Source organism: Poecilia reticulata, linkage group LG19, assembly GCF_000633615.1.
Source record: "Poecilia reticulata strain Guanapo linkage group LG19, Guppy_female_1.0+MT, whole genome shotgun sequence".
Classification (NCBI taxonomy): Eukaryota; Metazoa; Chordata; class Actinopteri; order Cyprinodontiformes; family Poeciliidae; genus Poecilia; species Poecilia reticulata.
Genome location: NC_024349.1, coordinates 10,193,601 through 10,213,682, shown reverse-complemented (window position 1 = coordinate 10,213,682; position 20,082 = coordinate 10,193,601). Strand labels below are relative to the sequence as shown.

The 20,082-nt window shown below is 39.1% G+C and overlaps 1 protein-coding gene across 9 annotated transcripts in view; it reads right to left on the bottom strand.

Annotated features, from left to right (window-relative positions):
• pald1a (phosphatase domain containing paladin 1a) overlaps positions 1 to 20,082 on the bottom strand; it is a 46,747-nt gene that overhangs the window by 20,563 nt on the left and 6,102 nt on the right. For 2 of the 9 annotated variants that reach the window (XM_008436913.2, XM_008436914.2), the window contains exons 2-18: positions 13,501 to 13,686; positions 13,203 to 13,305; positions 12,049 to 12,228; positions 11,528 to 11,692; positions 11,289 to 11,449; positions 9,695 to 9,770; positions 8,850 to 8,992; positions 8,638 to 8,734; positions 7,347 to 7,451; positions 7,123 to 7,218; positions 6,911 to 7,045; positions 5,848 to 5,964; positions 4,375 to 4,554; positions 4,082 to 4,279; positions 3,528 to 3,668; positions 3,370 to 3,441; positions 332 to 472 (exon numbers count right to left, since the gene is read on the bottom strand). In XM_008436913.2, coding sequence (XP_008435135.1) covers positions 332 to 472; positions 3,370 to 3,441; positions 3,528 to 3,668; positions 4,082 to 4,279; positions 4,375 to 4,554; positions 5,848 to 5,964; positions 6,911 to 7,045; positions 7,123 to 7,218; positions 7,347 to 7,451; positions 8,638 to 8,734; positions 8,850 to 8,992; positions 9,695 to 9,770; positions 11,289 to 11,449; positions 11,528 to 11,692; positions 12,049 to 12,228; positions 13,203 to 13,305; positions 13,501 to 13,673 — 2,283 coding nt within the window. In that variant the 5' untranslated portion in view covers positions 13,674 to 13,686. Of the gene's footprint in view, positions 1 to 331; positions 473 to 3,369; positions 3,442 to 3,527; positions 3,669 to 4,081; positions 4,280 to 4,374; positions 4,555 to 5,847; positions 5,965 to 6,910; positions 7,046 to 7,122; positions 7,219 to 7,346; positions 7,452 to 8,637; positions 8,735 to 8,849; positions 8,993 to 9,694; positions 9,771 to 11,288; positions 11,450 to 11,527; positions 11,693 to 12,048; positions 12,229 to 13,202; positions 13,306 to 13,500; positions 13,687 to 16,101; positions 16,139 to 16,218; positions 16,505 to 17,235; positions 17,374 to 20,082 lie in introns of those variants that run through there. The other 7 variants (XM_008436916.2, XM_008436915.2, XM_008436909.2 and 4 more) reach the window with 6 other exon arrangements.

Below are 20,082 nucleotides of genomic sequence, written 5' to 3'. Positions count from 1 at the left end.
AAAGTTTACCTTCGACCAAACGCCCCCTAAAGGAATCCCAGCGCCCGCCTTTTGTAAAAATTTCCGCCAGCGCCCCCTGCCGTCCTCTGAACGCCTCCTGGGGGCAGGTACCGCCCACGTTGAGAACCATTAATCTAAACTGTTGCTTGTCACTAAGAGCAAAAGGAATCTACATTAAAATGCAACGTAGGTGTTTTCACGAGATAACTCTCTGCAAAAACTCTAATCCTCAGTTTAAACCTTTGTTGAAACCCATGTCTAACTTGCAAGTCCCTGTCTTTTTTTCTTCTTTAGTAACATTTCAAATAAACATGGATGTTTTGGGGTGTACCTGTCTGTAAGTGGAGATGATCATCTCTCTCAGATGATAGTGCATGGGGGTCATGGTCTCACTGATGGAATCCAGTGCCAGGTCTACCTCTTTCTTCCTCTTGTGGCCGTCGGGGAGAAGGCGAACCACTCGCATGACAACCTGCAGATCGGCAGAAACAATGCACATGCTATTTATACAGTACATTTTAAAGGCATTTATATTGTTGACTATATAATGTGTTTCTATATTTGTGTTTTAACGATGTAAAGCACTTTGAACTGCCATGTTGTTCAAAGCAAGGAATGTGCTACACGAATAAACTTCAGGATTGATATTCCATGAACTTTAATCATAAACCTTTTTAACATTTTTCCACAGCTCCTCCACAAACAAAAAGTAGTGTAAAGCTGTGAAGAGGAAGGAAATTATGAGTGTGTGTGTGTTTTTTTTTCTCTTTACAGAAAACACACTTATTAGATACAAACCCATTTATTTTGATGTACATTTCGATCCAGCCGATGTTGCATAAATATCTCAAAAGCATGCATACAAAACATTTCTCTTGGCTTGGGTTTGAAACTTAGGTCAGTTGTAAAGAACACAGCTCATCTGTCCTGACCCAATTAGCGCACTGGTGCAAATGTGTGTCATTGTGTTCGTTTATAGTGTTGACCCTGTAGAAAAAGGGAGTGTGTCCAGCAACACATGCACATGACGTTAAACCGGGAAAACAGTGTCACAGAAAGCGGTCACTACATTTTTTGTATTTTTTTATTCTCCCTGGCAGAAATTGAAAAGTCAAAAAGGGGAGAGAAGACGGGCAACATTGCAGGTAGAACATGCTTTCTTTTCCGTAGTCAGTCTTTGATGCAAAAATCATCTCAAATGTTGTCCCAGTTTGCATCAAACTTCACTGAACATTATTTAAAAGTCTTTGTCTTAAAATTCATGTTTTCTTGGCTGTTATATCTCCCGCTGTAAGTTGTCAAGTTGGATTAGCAGCTAATCAGAATGTTTACCTAAATGACAACTGATATGGTAAAGTAGGTAGATGAGGTCATTTTATTTATACAGCACAGCAACAAGGGAATTCAAAATGATATGGGAGATTTCAGAGATTTCAGGAGAATTGGACACAACTTCAGAATCTATCAATGCACAGGGGTTTATTCAACCACTCTGGGTAAGCAAGGACAATAAATACATGATTTCTTGTTTAAGGACTTTTAACTTTCAGTCACTTTATCCAAACTAAAGACTATTAATGAAAATAAGCCAACAGAGCATAAGAAAACAGACCAAATTGAAGGATCCCATTTGCCAATTGAAATTGTCCGTTGACTTTATTATTTTCAGCTGTGCTGCTGATGCTCTGTACCCTAAAGGCACTATAATCTGTGTAGGGTGTGGGTATCCACTGCAGTTAAACTCTATCAAACAGGTTCTTCATCTGAATATTGACTTTGTAATTACAATATGTTTGTGAAATACTGGGCAGCATCATTGATATATATTACAGCTTGAAAGGTCTTAAAAAGCAGCTACACTTCTTTTTGTCAGTAGTAAACAATAACTACATCAGTATATCTTCATTTACAGTTGGCACGTTTCCTCGTATATACATCACCTACACATTCCATAATACTCACAAAGTGTCCAGCTTCAGGTTATCTAATTTAGCAAAACCAAAGCTAGCTTTTTAAAGTTTAGGTTTCTAACAGTTCTGGGTGATACCCTATGCTTTTGAATGGCTACATTTGTCCTCCATGTTTACCAAATTACCAATAAAAGAATCTTTGTAGAGTGGAGCTGAATGTGAAGCAAGCAGCAGCAAGTTAAAGTTAAAAGAAATTGCCTGCTGAGGTTAAAAGGCTCTGGCATGAAACGCGTTTCATAAGCAACAAAACATCCATGACAGAAATCCAGAAGGCATAACTAGGTGAAAGTAGGGAGGTTATTTAAAACTGATTCTTTTCTTCCACTGAATAATGTGTCAGACTTAGCAGCCATCATAGCATTTTTTTAAGCAGTTAATTCAAAGGGGATTACGACATCCTATTTTTGTAGGAGGTTGAATTGGAGGCTGACAAGGTTTCCGTGGTGACCGTTCTGTGCCTCTGAGAAAATCCAATGGACACACTGCTGTGATTGACATGTGGTATTGTGTGGCTGCAGAGTGTGGCCTCCTGCGCCGAGGACCCAACCAGCAGGTTCCAACCACTGACTCATTGTCACGACGCTGAACCAAGAGGGGGAAAAAACCAAAAAAATAAATAAATAAAACACCGCCTCTAACTAAGAGACCAGAGGAGAGAAGCTCTGGCTTCTAAAAAGACTTCATTGCTGCTTTCAATTTGAAGCACTGACTGCAAACCCAGTGGAAAAACAGCACAACGAGGTGTTTTTAAATTATTTGTCTTGAAATGGATTAAGTTGTGTCTCAGCTCAGGTTGCGCTCAATAAGATGCCAACAAAACACACCACCTTCAGGGAACAACTTCCACTGCCCTTCATGCCTCCACCTGACAGAGTTTACAAACCAAGACACAAAAACTCACAGAGTTGGTGATGGAAGTGAAATAGAAGAGTGACAAATATTTTTTGTTTAACTGGAAAATATAACAATTAATAATATTGCAGTTTCATGAATTTCCAAAAATATGCCTCATTAATATGTTTGCAAAAGTCATAAGTAGTAAAATTAGTTAAACCAAATTTTTTTTCAAGCCTCTATAAATATATATAAACTAATGGGAGAAATTATGTAGCTGCAAAAATATTTTTCATTAAATAAATAAAATTCTAAGAATAATTTTAAAGTGTTTCAACAATCTTTATCAAGAATGATAATAAATGCGGCCAGCACTGTAAAAATGTTAGAAAAGATGTAACAAACTTTTACTACAGGTGATTACAATCAATTCATCCAAGATCTGAATCTTACCATGGATAAAGAGCATAAAGATTTTAAACAAATTGTTAAATGTGCAAGCTTGTCTTACGTGCAGGTGTTCATTTTCTGTCGAAATAAATATATTTGTATTGAGCATACACACCTCAAACTCTCCATTTGTGTACTTGGCATCAGGAACACCGATAATGCCATCATCTGTGCACTCTGGGAAACCCTGCAAACCCAGGTCAAGTTTCAGATTTAAAAAAAAAAGTCCTGAATAATGCCCAAAGAGAGAACTTTAATAATTCTGCTGCTTACCTTAAAATGCCAGAGAGTGAGAACAGCAACAACCATGGCGGTTGTAGACCTGCTTTTGCCGGTGACGCAATTAAAGACAAAAGCAGTGTGGGGATCTCCAGCTAACGCATTCCTTAAGGCCTCATGAAGCTTATCAAAATCCTGGTAAACAATAAGACACACAATAAAAATGTCTGAAATCACTACAAGATGTCTTGGCTTCACTTAAACCACTTAACTGTCACCCCTATGGATGATGTCAGACTATGGTTTTATTAGGACACTGATGTCCTCGTGACAGTTAAGAGGTTGAGAAATGACATGATGAAATTTGATTAGTATGAAGTTAGTCACCCAAATGTAGCTACATTTTTAACCACCAGAGGGAGCCTTAAACTTGTTCTTTATCCTATCCAGACTGGATGCCCTGAATCTGATTTCCTTCACCCAAATCTACTTATTTTTAAATAAGATGTCTGTGCCATACTTAATACTCTATTTTTTTTCTCTGCATTGCTAAAAAAAAAACAACAAAAAAAACACCCAATGGTAGGTCAGTGATGGTGGATGCTTACTTCTTCCCGTGGTGAGCTGCAGTCCGGCAGAGGGATGCGTTTGTACACGAGGCCTTGGTGGGAGCTTTTGTGCTGGTTGAAGATCTCCTGAATGGTCAGGCAGCTTTTAAACATCTTCATCGGTTTCTCCTGCTCCAGAGTCACCTCCAGCCACTTCTGAGCTCGCAGAATCTCCTCCTTCAGCGAGGTTTCCAATTTCTGCAGGACGAGTGGAGACACAGACCCATTGTAATTTGAAAAACTTAAGTAAATTCTTTCATATGCATTTGTTTTCTTTTTCTTTCCTCTTTTACCTGTAGCAACTGCGGGTCACTCGTTGGGATGGGGATGGGCTGGTCCAGACACGAGGGCTCCCTGGGAATGAAGATTTGTCCATCTCCTTCGAGCGCCAACTCCTCGTGCACGTTGATCCACAAAATGTGGTTGTGCTTCCTCTTCTCGTCCGTCAGGTGGGCGAGAATCGCTCCGATGGCCTGCAGAAAGAACGGTCAGGGTTTAGGCAAGCAGACGGAAGTCCAGCTTGTGCTTCCTGTGGTGGGCGTCCGAAAGCTCATGAAATAATCATGAGTCTTTCCTGTGAATGTGTCTGCACTGTTGATTATTACAGAGTACAGCAATGCATATTAATAAGAACTGCTGTTTATTTTTGAATGAATGAAACGAACCTAAGAGGTAAGCATGTTTTGGAAGTAATGATTCCAAAAAAAGATCATCTGTGTTTTTTTATTCTTTATAGATGTCCTTTATATAGAGGCAGCCTGAAGGGAGACATGCTCTCACTGAAAGCATTAGTGTCATAAATTGGACTTTCAATTTAGGGCTAAACAAGCGGTCTAACATATATACAGAATTATACAAAAAACCCTTTACATGGTACAGAAAGCATGTGGTTTCTCTGCAGCATACAAAGGACATCTATCCAAAAATATATATTTGTATGTGTACCATAAATTTATGCTCTAATTTTAGAAAGAAAACCAATTTTGTACTTCTACAAACCGCACTAGATTATAAGCTGCAGGTGTCCCACGTTGCAATGTAAGACATTTACACAGAAAGATATTACATGCCAGGATATTTTAACTTTTAATTTAATCCATATGGCAACATAAACAAATACATATTGCAAATGCTTTTTTTCCTAATAGTGCCTGTAACACGGCTGCCTACAAGTACTTATTAGTAGCACGCGTTGCTTATGCTCCCCGGAAAGCGACGCTTTCCAGGGTACGGGCCCCTCTCTCAGGGCGAACCCACCACTGCACCTGACCCACATGAGCACAACCACACCGATACGAGGCACGATGTTTGTGTCGGCATGAAAACAAACATGCATTAGCTGCACCTTAGTATAGGCTGCCGTGTTCGGAGTGTGAGAAAAAAGTAGCAGCTCATAGTCTGGAATTTACAGTATACATTTCAGTTTGCATGTATAATTTTCAACCTGTTTGAATTGTGGCAAAATCAGTGCTGAATTTTTTCAGTTAAATTTATTTGTATGTTGTACTATTATTACCTCTGCAAACCAAAAACATCATTGAAAAATTGCAATTAATGCACATTTCAAGCTGTTGATGAGAGTATGTGAACCGATCGTGTCTAATCATTTTTCCTTGCATCCTCTCGAAATGTAAGCAGCAGCAGATCATTGATTAGACAGAAACAGCATCTTTCACTCATCTCAAGATGCTTGACTTTCATCTCACAGGCAGATGATCAAAACCGCCGGTTCTAATTTGACGACAGAATCAGCGGCTGCACTTCACCTCTGACGTCGGCTGAGCCACTCCATAAACGGGCATCTTGGGCACTCGTCTGAAGTTGGCCACCTTCATCTCTCTGATTGTGCTGAGCACGTCGGGGGCCAAGTACTCATCAGCAACCTGCTCAGACACAAGCAGTCACGCATTAATCACAGCGCCAACAAACACAGAGTGCGTGTGAAGATACAAATGAGAGCTTAGGAGGCGGTGTGGGTGGCGGGGGGCACACCAGCACCTCATCTGAATTGAAATTTATCTCGCCGTGAGAAAATGATTGATTTAAAAGGGGGAAAAAAGTAAAAGATTATTCAGATTTGAATACATTTAGTCGTGTTTAGGAGCTTAACATTTTCATCATGAGGACAGATGCTGCAGCCGTGCTGCTATCCAGTGTTGCAGTTATTTTATGTAGCTAAAATAACTGTCAGGATTCCTAAACATTTAACATCCCACACTTCTCCAGAATCCCATTTCCAAGGTGAGTGGACTGCCAAAAACACAGGAAAAGAAGGAAGAAAGAAAACAAAAAAAACAAGAATGGAAGTACAGAAATTAGAACAAGGATGAATGTAAAAAAAAAAGAATAAAACAAAGAACACTAGGGAGAAAGGAAGACAAAAAGTAAGAAGGATAGCATTGGGACAAAGAAACAGGAAAAAAGGAATGCATGAATCCTGGATTGTTCAGAAGAAAAACTTGGTAAACAATCTTTCATTTATTCTTCTGTTCTAATATAATTTCACACTCATGGAGAAAAATCTAAATATATTGACTCATTAAAAAAATGTTAAAACTACAAAAACAAAAATAGCTTACTTGATTCTAAAGACAAGAATGATCTGATAAAACACAACATGTATAGTTTACAGCCACTATTTCTGGTTTTAAATAGAAAAGCAAATTTAATAACTAATATTTAGTAGATTAATTATCAATTTATTGCAATGCAAGTATATTCTTCAAGACAAAATGTAAAATCTAAAGCCAAAAATCCCAAGAACTTCAACAACACGAGAAAAGGTAGGTAATATTTGGTGCATGTTTTGCCGGCTGCTCTGTTCCTCACCAGAACGCGGGCTCCTTTGGTGAGCAGCTCGGCAGGAGCAGACAGCTCCGACACGTCCATGCAGGCCAGCAACCTGTACAACCAGGCGTGGCAGCACATCCACTGACTGAAGTTGGACACAAAGGCAAGGGGATACTGGAAAACACAGCAGAGCCGCAGCTGATTTATCGCAAAACTGCAAATGGTATTAATAAAGTTGAAACAAACGCTACCTGTTCATGAAGGTAAGCATTAAATACGATCAAGTAGAAGTAGCGCTCCAAGCTCTGCTTTGTTCTGTTGAGAAAGTACTCTTTGGTAGTGCTTCCCTAAAAGATTTAAAAAAAAAAAAAAAAGTTTTATTTTTTGTTTAATTGAGTCATATCTCGTACAAGGTGGTGGACTTTGAAGAGAAACTTAAAGCCACTGCTATTAGCAAAAAAAAGTTACGACTTACTTGAGTCTGGTAATCTTCTCCAATCCCTTCCAATTTACTCGCATTCTCATATATTGCTTCTTTAATGTTGTGCATCTCTGAGCACAAGGTAATAGCGTGGTTTACCTGAAAAGTAAACAAAAAATACTTGTTATGGCCTCTTTAAAGCAAGTTCAATTAAAGATGGCACAAAAGGATCTTTAAAAAATATTTATAAAACCAAACTGTAATATTGGAAGGTTTATTTCTAACTGAAAATTCTTTAAATGTCCTACAAGGCTTCCTAGGTGAGTTGGCAGTGTGAACAAATTAATCAGATTTGATCTCCCGGGCCACATCAAAGCGGCTCTGGGATACTTGTTGTTAACAATTTTCCAAAGTAGAAGGACAAATTCCTCCTGATCTCTCAAATCAAAAGTGTGCTCAACTTGGTGTTAATGAATAAGGTGTGATGTTATATAACATGCACAGATCCCCGGAAATCAGCTGACGCCTGACACGGAACAAAGCATTCGCATGTATTTGCACGTTGTGTGGGTAACCAAGATCTAATCACAAATGGTCACTCCAGAACCAGTAGTATATGCATGCTAAAAACACATTTCCTCTATACATTTATTTCTTTAAAAATGCATGGAGAAAAACAGGTAAATGAAGCCCACTGTCATCACTACGGATCACCAATTGCTAGTGTCGCACAGAACTAGATTTACCCTAAGAGGCAATTCTCACAAGTCCATCTCTGTGAGTAATCACGGTTTTGTGCTGGAAAACGTTTTTTCCATCGATATTTTTCTTTTTTTTTTTGCAACTCCACACATTATTACGTCTCAAATGATTGGACACAATGCTGGAGAAAAACTAACCCAATCATAAAACTCCACAGCGAAACATGGTGGTGGCAGCATTATGCTGTGGGAAAATTGGTGAGAACTGATGGGAGGATGAACCCACAGGGCACCTCTGAATGAAAGTTTATAAAACTGAAAAAGACTTGAAAAGGGAGCAGAAGTTTACCTTCAACCAGGACAAAAACATTAAACATAAACCTGCTACAATGGAATGACTTACTGTAGGTCAAAGCAATATTATTTGTTACAACAGCCCAGACTAAAATCAAATTGATAAACAGTTGCAAGCCTCAACAATTTATGTTACAGACATTATTCATCAAATTTTTAAAAAAAAAAAAAAAAAAGGGCAACAAAAAGATTCAGTCTTTAGATGTGCAAAGCAGGACACATCTCAAAAGATCTACACCTTTCAGATGTGCATATTCTGCATGCTTTTTCCAATTTTGGTACATTATTACCTCTTCCATAAGATGCTGTCCATTAGGCAACTTCTTGATCAGACTCTGGATAACTTGGAATAGTGGTCTTGGCTCTGAAGTACCTGCCTCAACAACTCTGCAACAGAAAGCAAATATTTAACATTTTACTCCATAAATACTTCAATGAAAATCTCTTTTGGCACTGTCCTGTTAAACAACTTGTAGGCGTGGGTGAGTGTTTAAACTCTTACTGTGAGTCGCCTTTGAGTCTTTTCATGACTAACGTGCCCAGAATCATGGCCAGGTTGGTTCGGCCGACGCCCACCTGGCAGCTGAAGACCAGGGTAGGCGGCAGTCTGGACGCGCTGCGGCCCAGACACAGGCTGGGACTCTCCTGCAAAGCAGAACGCATCAGAGAAGAGAGATGCAGTGACAGCAATCGGTCTGTAATAATAAAAGTGGGACTGCGCAGAATAAAACCAAAACGATAGTGATGGAAAAGTTACATTCTGCATAAAAATCATGTAATTTTCCCAGTGTTAAGAAGTCAAACGCTATCAGTGGGAAAGATTTAGCAATCTGAAACTACTTCTACATGAGTTATTATGTTAACATCTTGGAAATAATAAGTGAGTGAGATTTACAAAAAAGGCTGGCTAAGAAGAAAGAGCACTGCATTAAAAATCTGTTTTAAAAAAAGAAAAAAAAAGAAGCACGGGCCACTTTCCAACCACATGGAACTCGATCAGCAGCTGCACGTCACTCCAAAAAAGGGCAAAATGAGAAGAAGAGAACATCCTGAAGGGCAGGACAGAAAGCAGGCCGCGCAGATGACTGAAGAGCGGACATGAAGTGACTGCGGACTCTCTTTCTTCAAATTTTAATCATATTTATAATGTAACTGATTGCACATGCGAGACAGATTTAAACGGAGATTAAATAAAACCCAGCATGACCTTTTCACCACCTTTGTGACAGAGTGCAGACGCTCTGCAGTATTCTAGGCATTCATAACGGGAACGAGATTCAACAAGAGCACAACCAAAAAAAAGGGTATAGACTTAATTGTCGGACTGAGATTTTTACATATGCTTACCCTGAGTATGTTAACAAATGCGTCAAAATCTTCTTCCAATGGCGCTCCCTCCATTGGTAGTGGTAATCTGAAGTACCTGCAGTGCAACAGACAGTTACCCAGAGGGAAAGCTGCAGCCTTTGTTGTGTCAATAACATTGTTATGTAGCATGTAAGCAAACACTTAGAGGCAGATGAACTTCCTCAAGTTTTCACTTAACTTATGAGGGTGAAAAGCAGGTTTTCAGTAAACAAGGAGTTATGGGAGACATAAGATCAGAATCACTGGATAAATGGAACTTCAGCGCATTACAAAAGTATTCACACCCCTTAACTTCAGCCGCATTTTGTCAATTTAAATTCTAATGAGATTGTATTTGACAGAACATCACCAAGGTATGTACATTAGAAAAATGATACACAGTTCAACATTAATTCTTCTTTTAACATTTTAATTTAGGACAACAATCACGCATTCCATAAACTGTATTTATTAAAAGTGGCAAAAAACATTTTGATTTCAAAAGGGAGTTTGTTGTTTTTGAATGGATTGTTTTCTCAGTGCATCTCTATTTTTTTTATAGTGGAAAAAAATTGGCACCATAAAAAGAAAAGCTAAAGAAATTCTGTTTGTAGTTAGCAACAAACAATTTGGGGGTAAACAGCCAACATGGGCGTGATGAGGGTGCTTTGCTCAGGCAAGACCAAAAGTGAACTTTTTGTCCTACTTTCAAAACAGTGATGTGGTGGAAACCTTGTACAGCATACCACTGCTGCAGGTAGTTATGCTCTTCTTTAGCAGGAAGAGAAAAGCTGGGGTTGGGGGGGGTGATGCACTCAAAGTCTACAACAAAAGGCAATGACGAATCAGCGTCAAGAATTTAAAAATGTTTGCAGATCGCCTTGCACTCAATCTGACTGAACTCAAGTTATTTTAAGAAGAATGGACACAAATGTCAAGCTCTACATGTGCAAAACTGGTCTGCAGAAGAAGGTAGTTCTACGAAGTACAAAACACGTTGAAGTTTGTGGCTGCATCATGATGAAATACGAAAAAGTTCAAGCATGAAGAGAAGCAAGGTACAGTACATCAAAGCATTTTGCTTCTCTGAACAACCTTCCGTCCCTTAAACGGAAGTATGGAGATCATGTCAATAAATCAACAAACAGGATGCCCCCTTCTTCAGTAGGCACACACCAATCAATCAACTACTGGCTGGTACTGGCCTGTTTACAGCTTGGTCATTTTAACAGCTGAATACTCACTCAGATACATAAAAGTCTAAATTATTTTCCTGTGAAGCCCCATAGCAAAGCAGCCAGTTTGTTTCAGCATTTTTAATGACTGAAGAAGACTAAAAATACTAAGGGAACATTAAAATGCAGAAAAACTGTCTAGTAAATTCAATAAAATAGTTATAGTTCCTTTTCAATCTGAACTTATTTGTTGAAATGTCTCCAGTTACGTGGATGATTTTGCCTGTAGATATATAATATGCTCAATAGAAAAAGCTTTGTTTTTAGAATTTAATTTTTTAGATCACATTTTTAATTTAAGAAAGAAAAATTGAAACAAAAAAACAGGAAGCCATGACGTGTGAAAACCGACAACCAACCTGTAGCCTTGCATGGTGAACATCGGCCTCTTATAGACCTCCTCCGTCACGTGGATGTCCTCCTCGCACTGTATGGACAACTTCTGCGGCTCGTCTTTGAAGAACTCAATGTCATTGTAGACAAATAAGATGTTTTTGCTGAGCTTTGAAAAGTCATCGAGCTGCAAAGGAAGAGCCTTCACTCAGTCACGTCCTGAATGTTTTTATTCTTCTACATAGAAACTGGATATGTTTGCTACCTCGTTTCTGATGCTCAGCTCAAGGCTTTCTACCGTTTCCTCTCCTTGCAGTCCTTGAAGGTTCTCGTGTAAGTTTTCCTTCCTACGCGGGGTGTACGGCACAAAGTCATCGTCCTTATGAAGGAACACCACTGGCTCCTCTCGTATGCAGAAGAAGATAATCTCCTGCTTGGAAAAGGAGAAACGTAAAAGCAGCATCCAAGTGTAATATTTCTTGGGGAAACTAGCAGGACTACATATTCATGCAATTTAGCACAAGTATAAATAAGCCTGGTGTAATAATAACCATAATGTCTTTCCAACATTAAGAACTGAGCTTAATTTTTGCTCACAGCTTCCTCCGAGGACTCAAATATTTACTGACAACACCAAGAAAGAACTCCACACATTCCAACACGGTAAGCTCTTTCCGATCATTTGCTAACCATTTGTGTCAAAGGAAGACAAGGAGTCCTCAGTTCACCCCAGTCAAGTTTAAAAATAAACAAAAAAAAAGAGAGCGAGAGAGAAAGAGAGATCACCTGCTGTCCTTTGGTTTGAAGTCTCTGGAGAACCTGTTTGAAGCCATTCAAGGTTGGCTGACCCATTCCATACAGCGGGTAGGCTCCCTTCACCTGGCGGAAGTTGGGGGCTCCATAGCTTCTCGTTGTGTTTAGAACATCCGCCTTGCTGGACACATCCTGCACCATGAAGTATTCACCCTGGAAACAAACAACATTAATCTGAATCGGTCTTGGAGCTTAACCCTGATAAAAGTCCCCTTGTTTTCCCTCTTTTTACTCCTTTTACAAGTTCTTGACCTATTCTGTTAGCAAAAAAACAGCACAGCTGACACGCAGTCTGGCTACTTTGTTGTCTCAACAGTTTAAATCTCTGCTCTGCTGTGTACACTTTCCTGAACAAAGAGTACCCTTAAAAACTCCACACATGTATATAAGTGGGTCTACATGCGAGATACTGCTCCAACTAAATCTTCTTGTTTAAATAGTGTGAAGGTAATCAGCAATGCAGTGACTAAACAATGTACAACCAATACCAAAGTAAAAACAACCAAATGAAGAGTAAAATTTAAAAGTAAAGGATGTAGCCTATATTCAGGAAAAAATTTGACGTATTGGGAAATCCAGTTGATCAAAATCAGATTTTTTTTTTTTCTCGATCAGCTCTGAGCTATTTTCAGTATCAGAAAGATGTTTAAAGTGAGATCAGAGAATGCACAAAGATGCGAGAAGCTTTTCAAAAGAACATTCTCAATAACATCCAAAGTCCTTTATGGGGATTCTACATGGAGGGGGGAAAAACTGGGACACAGCTGAATATTTGATCTTCAAAACAAAAAGTAAAACGTGCTTTTTATACTTTTTTGAGGAAACATACCCTGATTTTCTCCCACTTATGAACAGAGGTTGTGGGTTAAACCCTAACAAAAACGTGAATGCAGCAGAGGTCACAGAGTGCATCATAGCCTTGTTATAGGGGTGCCAACAGTTCTGTTTCAATGACTGCCTCTGATCATAAAGAAACGAATGACAATGTTCCAACACAGAACTGCAATTTGGACATGAAGATGTGAAAACAGCAGACAAAGAAACAGGTGAGATTCCTCCACAGCTTTCTGAGATAAGGCGGCACCTTGTTGTGACTTAATAAGGCTTGAAGCTTGAGTAGTCCTTACCTTAACCAGGTAATGCTCAGGCAAGGAGTCCGATATCCGACCAACCTTATAGTTGGCTTTAAGGACGGTGTCGTGAATCTGAAACTCTTGTCTGCAGTTATAGCTGTGTAAAAAAAAAAAAAAAAAAAAGAGGGCATTTAATTATCAGCTGCTGTTTGCTCGGTGGAAGCAGACAAACGAGATGATAACAGGAGCAAACGTTTTGCCTGGAGGTTGGAGATGGGCGGGATGTCACCGCAGTGATCAAACAGGATTAACACCCAACTGCGAGAACGCAGGTTTAGCAGGAGGGACTTACGTGATGACGACCGGCGCAACCTTGTTGGTGATAATGGACTTGGCTTTGTTGTTGTGGATGTTGACCATGTGGACTGGATTCATGCTGCTTTGGGCCATCCCGTTGGCGGGGACGTTGTCATGCGGCGACGCTACATAAACAGGCTGTGGGGCAGCGCTGGCAGTTGTACCCATGCTCCACAAGCTGCTGCGGATGATATCAATTTGAGACTCAGAGACAGGAAGAAAAGGTTCCTGAACGTATGCGAGAGCGACGGCAACGAGGCCTAACGTCACTTAAAAGGAGGTCTAAGGTGTGAAGAGACCGTCTCACACTTCAGCAAGGAGATGTAGAAGATAGCGGTAGTCTCTCACACTAATTTGAAATGACGTTAACAAGAAAGTATGAATTTTACAGTTATTTGCAGTGCATTTTTCAAATTAAAAAAGGTATTGTTGACAGTTGGTGAGTCCACCACATCTATGCATTTTATTGTTGTCTTTTAAACAAAAATATTATCTCCTACACAAACATATGCAATACACTGGCTGTTGGCTAGCTCATTTCAATAAACCTGTGCCTGTTTCAAAGGAAAAATCACCACTGAGTCATCTTATCACTAGTTGTTTGCAATAGCACAGGATATTTTTAACTATTAGTTAGTAAATGCTATTACTGATTAAAAATTATATGCACAAAATTGACAGTTTTGTCTTTAACAATACCATTATCTAGTCTTATTGTTAAAATTATACTAGATCATTTTAACAATAATTATCTAGTATGATTATTATTATACTAGACAGCAGGTCTAGTATAATAACCTGCTGTCTATAACAATATAGTATGTTTTATATTGTTAAAATACAGCAATTTTAACAATGTAATTGATACAATTATACTAGAAAATCTTAATAATTAAAATAACTTTAATTATTTTAACAATAACTAAAATAAGGGTGCATTCACACTGCAGCCTGATGTGACCCAATTCCGATTTTTTGGCAATTCCGATTTTTTTGCCGGGGCCGTTCACACTGCCAGTAAATTCGACCTGTATGTGTTCTGTAGTGTGAAAGGGAAAACGACCTGAAAGGCTTCGCTGTCACTTCCACTTAAATTAAAGACAGGAATAACACAAAAAGAGCAATAATATTAATGCTTATTAGACCACATTTATAAAAGCCATGATGCAAAGCACAAAAATTTTTTGTAACTTCTTTAATAGATTCAGAAGTCAGACTGAACAGGACTCATAACTCCAGAAGCCACAGAGATTTCTAATGAGTGGCACAACTTGAGATGAATGTGAGAAGGTTGATTGTAAAGATTCAACTTTTTCACAATTTCTCACATTAGAACCACAAGCCTCAGTGTATTTTATTGACTTTCATATGCGTAACTATTAAGCAGAAAAAAAAATTATGTTTCGTTTTAATAAATAAAACTCTGAGAAGACAAGTGTTTGCATCCGCACCCCGCTGAGCTGGTGATCTGTGGAATCCCATTCAGTTGCAATTACAGCTGCAAATGTTTTAGATGATGTTTCAACACCAGTCAGATTGGATTGAGAGCTTCTGTGAACATCAAGTTTTAAATCAGGTTTTGCACCAATCAGATAAAAAAAAAAAAGACTTGAAACTGCTGCTGCACAACTTACTCTACAGGTTGTTGCTAGGTAACCAAAGAACGAATGAGTAAGTTAGCTAGATCATAAGAGGTTGAGTGGCTAACGCCTTTTTATCTGCCTACATCCCCCAGAAAGCTGTGCGGTTCTGGATCGGTTTGGAGTTTAGTGAAATTATTAAACATTGTATCAAACGTATTATGTATTTATAATGACTATGTGTCTACCGCGATATATACTGTTATTGATTTACTGGCCAGCCCTAAATTAACTTCACGACAACTTTCCTTCATCTGGATTACAAACAGTGGACATTAGAGAAAAATGTAAAAATATTTCTATTACACCCATGCAACTTAAAATAGAGGCTCACACGAGCCTGCCACGAGTTCCACACTAATCTCCTTCCGTCTGAATAAAACAGTTTTTTTCAGGACACTCTGCAGATAAACAAACCCTCAAAGTCAGGAGCAAAACATCAGGTCTAATCTATGAAGCTACAAAAAGAACTAGATCCTGAGTGTAAACCAACCTCATCATCACCCAAACATGTTTCATTCAAAATAAAAGCAAACTTGTTGCCACACAGTTCAGATGAATTTAGCCATTTAAGCTCAAAGCATCTCTGCGCGATCTCCAGCTTCGAATACAATTCGTCTCTGGCTGTGCAGAGAGAGAGAGATGCCGGATGAGTCACAGCCACTCTCCTCGTTGTTGCGTCTGGAGGTGAGTGGGTAGATCAACCTTGTACTCAGAAAAGCTTTCAAGCCAATAAAAAGATTCACTTCTCTGAAGCGCAAACTGTTAAAACAACAAACTGATGTGTTGTTGGGTTTTTTTTTTCTTTTTCTCTCCAGACACAGTTTAAAATCATTTTGCAGCTTTTAGGCAACATAAATGAAAAACAGAAAAGTAAACTCCCAACCCAGCTTCCACAAAAGCAAGCAAGCAGTTTGCTCCATCTGCCCACATCTATTTCAGTCTTTGCCACATACCAAAAGCATCCCAGCTGCCAAAGATCTGCGGCCACCACTAGAAAAACAGACAAAAATAAAAAAATAAAAATAACAACCCTTTACGGCACAACGCTCTGCTAAAATCTGATATCTTACAAATGAGACGAGGAGCGATCTCCACTTCCAGGACTTTTTCTCTGCTGCTTGTTTTCCGCCATGGTCCGAAAAGAGTGTGAGAACTTGGCATCCCATCTAAAGAAGAAATATATTCCTCTCTGGAATCCTGTCGCCCGCCCCCCTCAGACGGTGGGAAACACCCCTCACGGGAAATCAGAGTGCCTGACAGCTTGGCATTCAATGAAGAAAAAAAGAAAAAGAAGAGAGGAAGAAAGAAAACTCAAAGTTTTCAGACAACGTCCTGCTCTGCTGCGTGCTATCTCCTGTCTGAAGTTGGGAAGTGGATTTAGGCAGGAGAATTGAGTCTCTACGGAGGGGAGTGGAGGAAGTTGTCGTACATCTGGTGGCCAGATGGTTAAAGTTTAGTTCTCTTCTCATGGGGCGCATGCAAAATAAAAACTTCTCGAAGAGAACTACAGTATTATAAGCTGTAAATATTAGGAAATATATTGACAAAAACATGTCATTCTTATACAACTATTTGGATTTGCTATGTCGATATTAATTAAACAAACCTTACAAAGTTAGTATCAGTCAGTTGGGACCCAACAGTGAATAGACTAAGAATTCATGCAAACAAATCTATTTTTGTAATTAGACCAATAAGATGTTATTTAATAAAACCGAGTTATTATAAAAGGCATATTGCATCATACTTTGAAGGCAGAAAACCCTATAAATTCAAAAGTATCAAACATAACTATTTGTAACTGGAAGTATAACATTTTTTGAAAACAGACAATTAGCTTTAAAACCTGTTTTTTGCAAAACAAACGGTGTCTTTTGAGTCACATCCTCCATAAGCGGAGTTCACTACCATATATGAATAGTGACGTCCTGTCTGAAATCACACTAGATTGGTTTTCATGACAAGAAAAAATTCATTTTTAGTGGGAATATGTCCAGTTGCACGCTAACTGGAGACATAGAAAAAAGACAGAGTAAGAACCTTTGCTATAAAGTTCATGAAAGAAAGGTAAAGTTTGAGGAACTAACCTTCAGGTGGGTGAGGAGGTAAACTTGTTTAGCTTGAATTCAAGGGAAGCAAGAACCCAAAGCTGTGAGATAATCACGCAACACAAGTAATGCCACAACTTGGATATATAGTCAACAGTCAGATCGCCATGGCAACCGAGGTGTTGTTTATCAAGTAAGTGCTGTCTTGTCATAGCTTATCAGTGTCATACTTTTCTCCGTGTCTGAGCCAAGTTAAGAAGAACATTTGTAGATACCGTCTTAGTATTTTATCTTCCCTTCTATCAACAACATGTAGCATTAGATGAAAGTGACATTTTGGGGCCTAAATGGCATGTTCTTATGGGTACATATAGCATATAGAGTGTTAATGTATGAACAGTGTCACAGAAAGTGTCCTGAGAAAAATGTTTTGCCAGTTAACATTCCTGTAGTCCAGTTCACATTCATGTGTTAAGCAAAAACTGATTACAGATTAAAAAAATAATTAAAAAATCAATGCAAAGTTTTCTCTTGAGACAGTTACTTATAGAAATGGATGAAGATGAAAGAATTCTTAAACCATCTGAATATGGACAGAATTTTTGGTATTTTAAAGTCACATTTTTGTCACAAGCAGTCATTACCCTCTATGGTAATTTACAGGCAGACTCAAAGCGCTTTTAAATCCCTGAGTACAATGCCAGTCTCCAAGGTCTCCAAGCAACTGCGCAACATTTCTCCTGATTTCCCCCTCATCACTGGATAAAACACAACATAAATCTTCAACTCATGAACTTAAATTCAAGCAGAAGATTTTCCCCACACCTACATTTGTCTTGAATCACCATGTTGTTTTGTGTCATTGTTTAAGTTCTTTTTTTCCAAATGTAACACCATCTTTAACTTTTGGTTGCATTTTTGCTTGACTTTTTTATACATATTTTGTCATTTTGGACAACTACCGTTAGCTACCAGCCTAAACCCAGGGGAAAACATTGTAAAAATGATGATGAAGGGGTTTTCAACATCAAAGAGTACTGAAACCCCCCCTCCCCCCCCCCAAAATAACTTCTGTCACTTACTTTGCACCATTTAATTAGTAGGCGTCTTTCAAACACTTAATGACCTTCCTAAAACCTGTTCTTCGTAGTTTTTCCAACAACAAGCTGCCTGATAACTTCACGATACTTTATTTTCAAAGGACTGCTGAGGAAATGTCACATTACTGCTGCTGCAGAACAGGTTTCAGACTGAATTTGGTGCATCAGAGAGCCTCCTCCGCCTCACCTTACTCTCTGTCAGCTCTGCCACCGCAAGACTAAAGAGTTCACTTTTTTTCAGCACGGAAGTCCCTTGTACACACAAGCGCCGCCGACTCCTAAGCAACTAGTGATTTCAGCTAAGGCAAACCCAGACTTCCAAAGCAGGCAGAGTCGGGCGGAGGCCTGAGTAGAAATAGCCCTCAGTCATAAACATCCTCCTGAAGGGCCAGTAATGGCAGCTCATCAGAGAGGCTGTTTATCCCTCATGTCGGCTACAGAAGTGGCACGCTTGCGACGCAAATATTTTCTTTACCAATGCAAACAGTTGTAATAAAACGTTTTTTAAAGTCCTAATTTAAAGTGCCTTGCAAAAGTATTCATGTCTATTTAACGTTTCTGTCTTTTGTTATTTCATCCATCCATCCATCCATTTTCTGCCGTTTATCCGGGGTCGGGTCGCGGGGGCAGCAGCTTCAGAAGGGAGGCCCAGACTTCCCTCTCCCCAGCCACTTCTTCCATCTCCTCCGGGGGAACCCCAAGACGTTCCCAGGCCAGTCGAGAGACATAGTCCCTCCAGCGTGTCCTGGGTCTTCCCCGAGGCCTCCTCCCGGTGGGACGTGCCCGGAACACCTCACCAGGGAGGCATCCAGGAGGCATCCTGACCAGATGCCCGAGCCACCTCAACTGGCTCCTCTCGACGTGGAGGAGCAGCGGCTCTACTGAGTCCCTCCAGGATGACCGAGCTTTTCATCCTATCTCTAAGGGAGAGCCCAGCCACCCTTCGGAGGAAACCCATTTCGGCCGCTTGTATCCAGGATCTAATATGATCTTTCGTTATTTCTTATTTCCATATTTACATTTTCTAAATTTATATTGTTAGTTAGCTTGTATGGTGTTTTCTACGTCATACTGTTTCATTCTGTTGTTTTCCTGTTTCTGTTACTCATTTTTTTACTGTCCACTTTCTGTCATGACAACTTTCCCACTTGTGCAACAAAAAGAGTTATTTTATCTTATGTTACAACCACAAACTTCAATGTATTTTAATTCAATTTTAAGGTATAGACTAACAAAAAGCACTGCATAATGATCAAGTGGAATGTAAATTGTGTTATCACTAATGAACAAACTGGACCAAGCGGCAGAGTAACAAGTCAGGGTTTAAAACAACACCTGAAGCTTTTGACATCTCACAGAAAAAGATGCCCACAAAGAAACATGGTGGTGGCAGCATCATACTATGGAGATACTTTTCTACAGCTGTTACAAAAAAATAGGTCAGCGCTGATAACTGGGCATTTTTTTTAAATCTTGTGATGAGAATTTTATTTATTGTTGTCTTAATAAATTTCAATTCATGATACTGAGGGAGGGATTAGTAAAATATATTTTTTTCTGTTTGTACCACAAGAGCATCAATAAATATCAGTAAATGTAAAACTATGATTAAATGCAGTGATTGTGTGAGGTCTACTAATATAAATCACATTTCTTTACGGCGTCCTGAAGAGGCCATTTTTCAAATAGAGATGTTTTCGAGAACAGTATTTGTGTTTGTGGTGCTATGAATGCTGTAGCATGAAGTCAAGCCATACAGTTAACTAAAAATAAAGTAATAGTATAT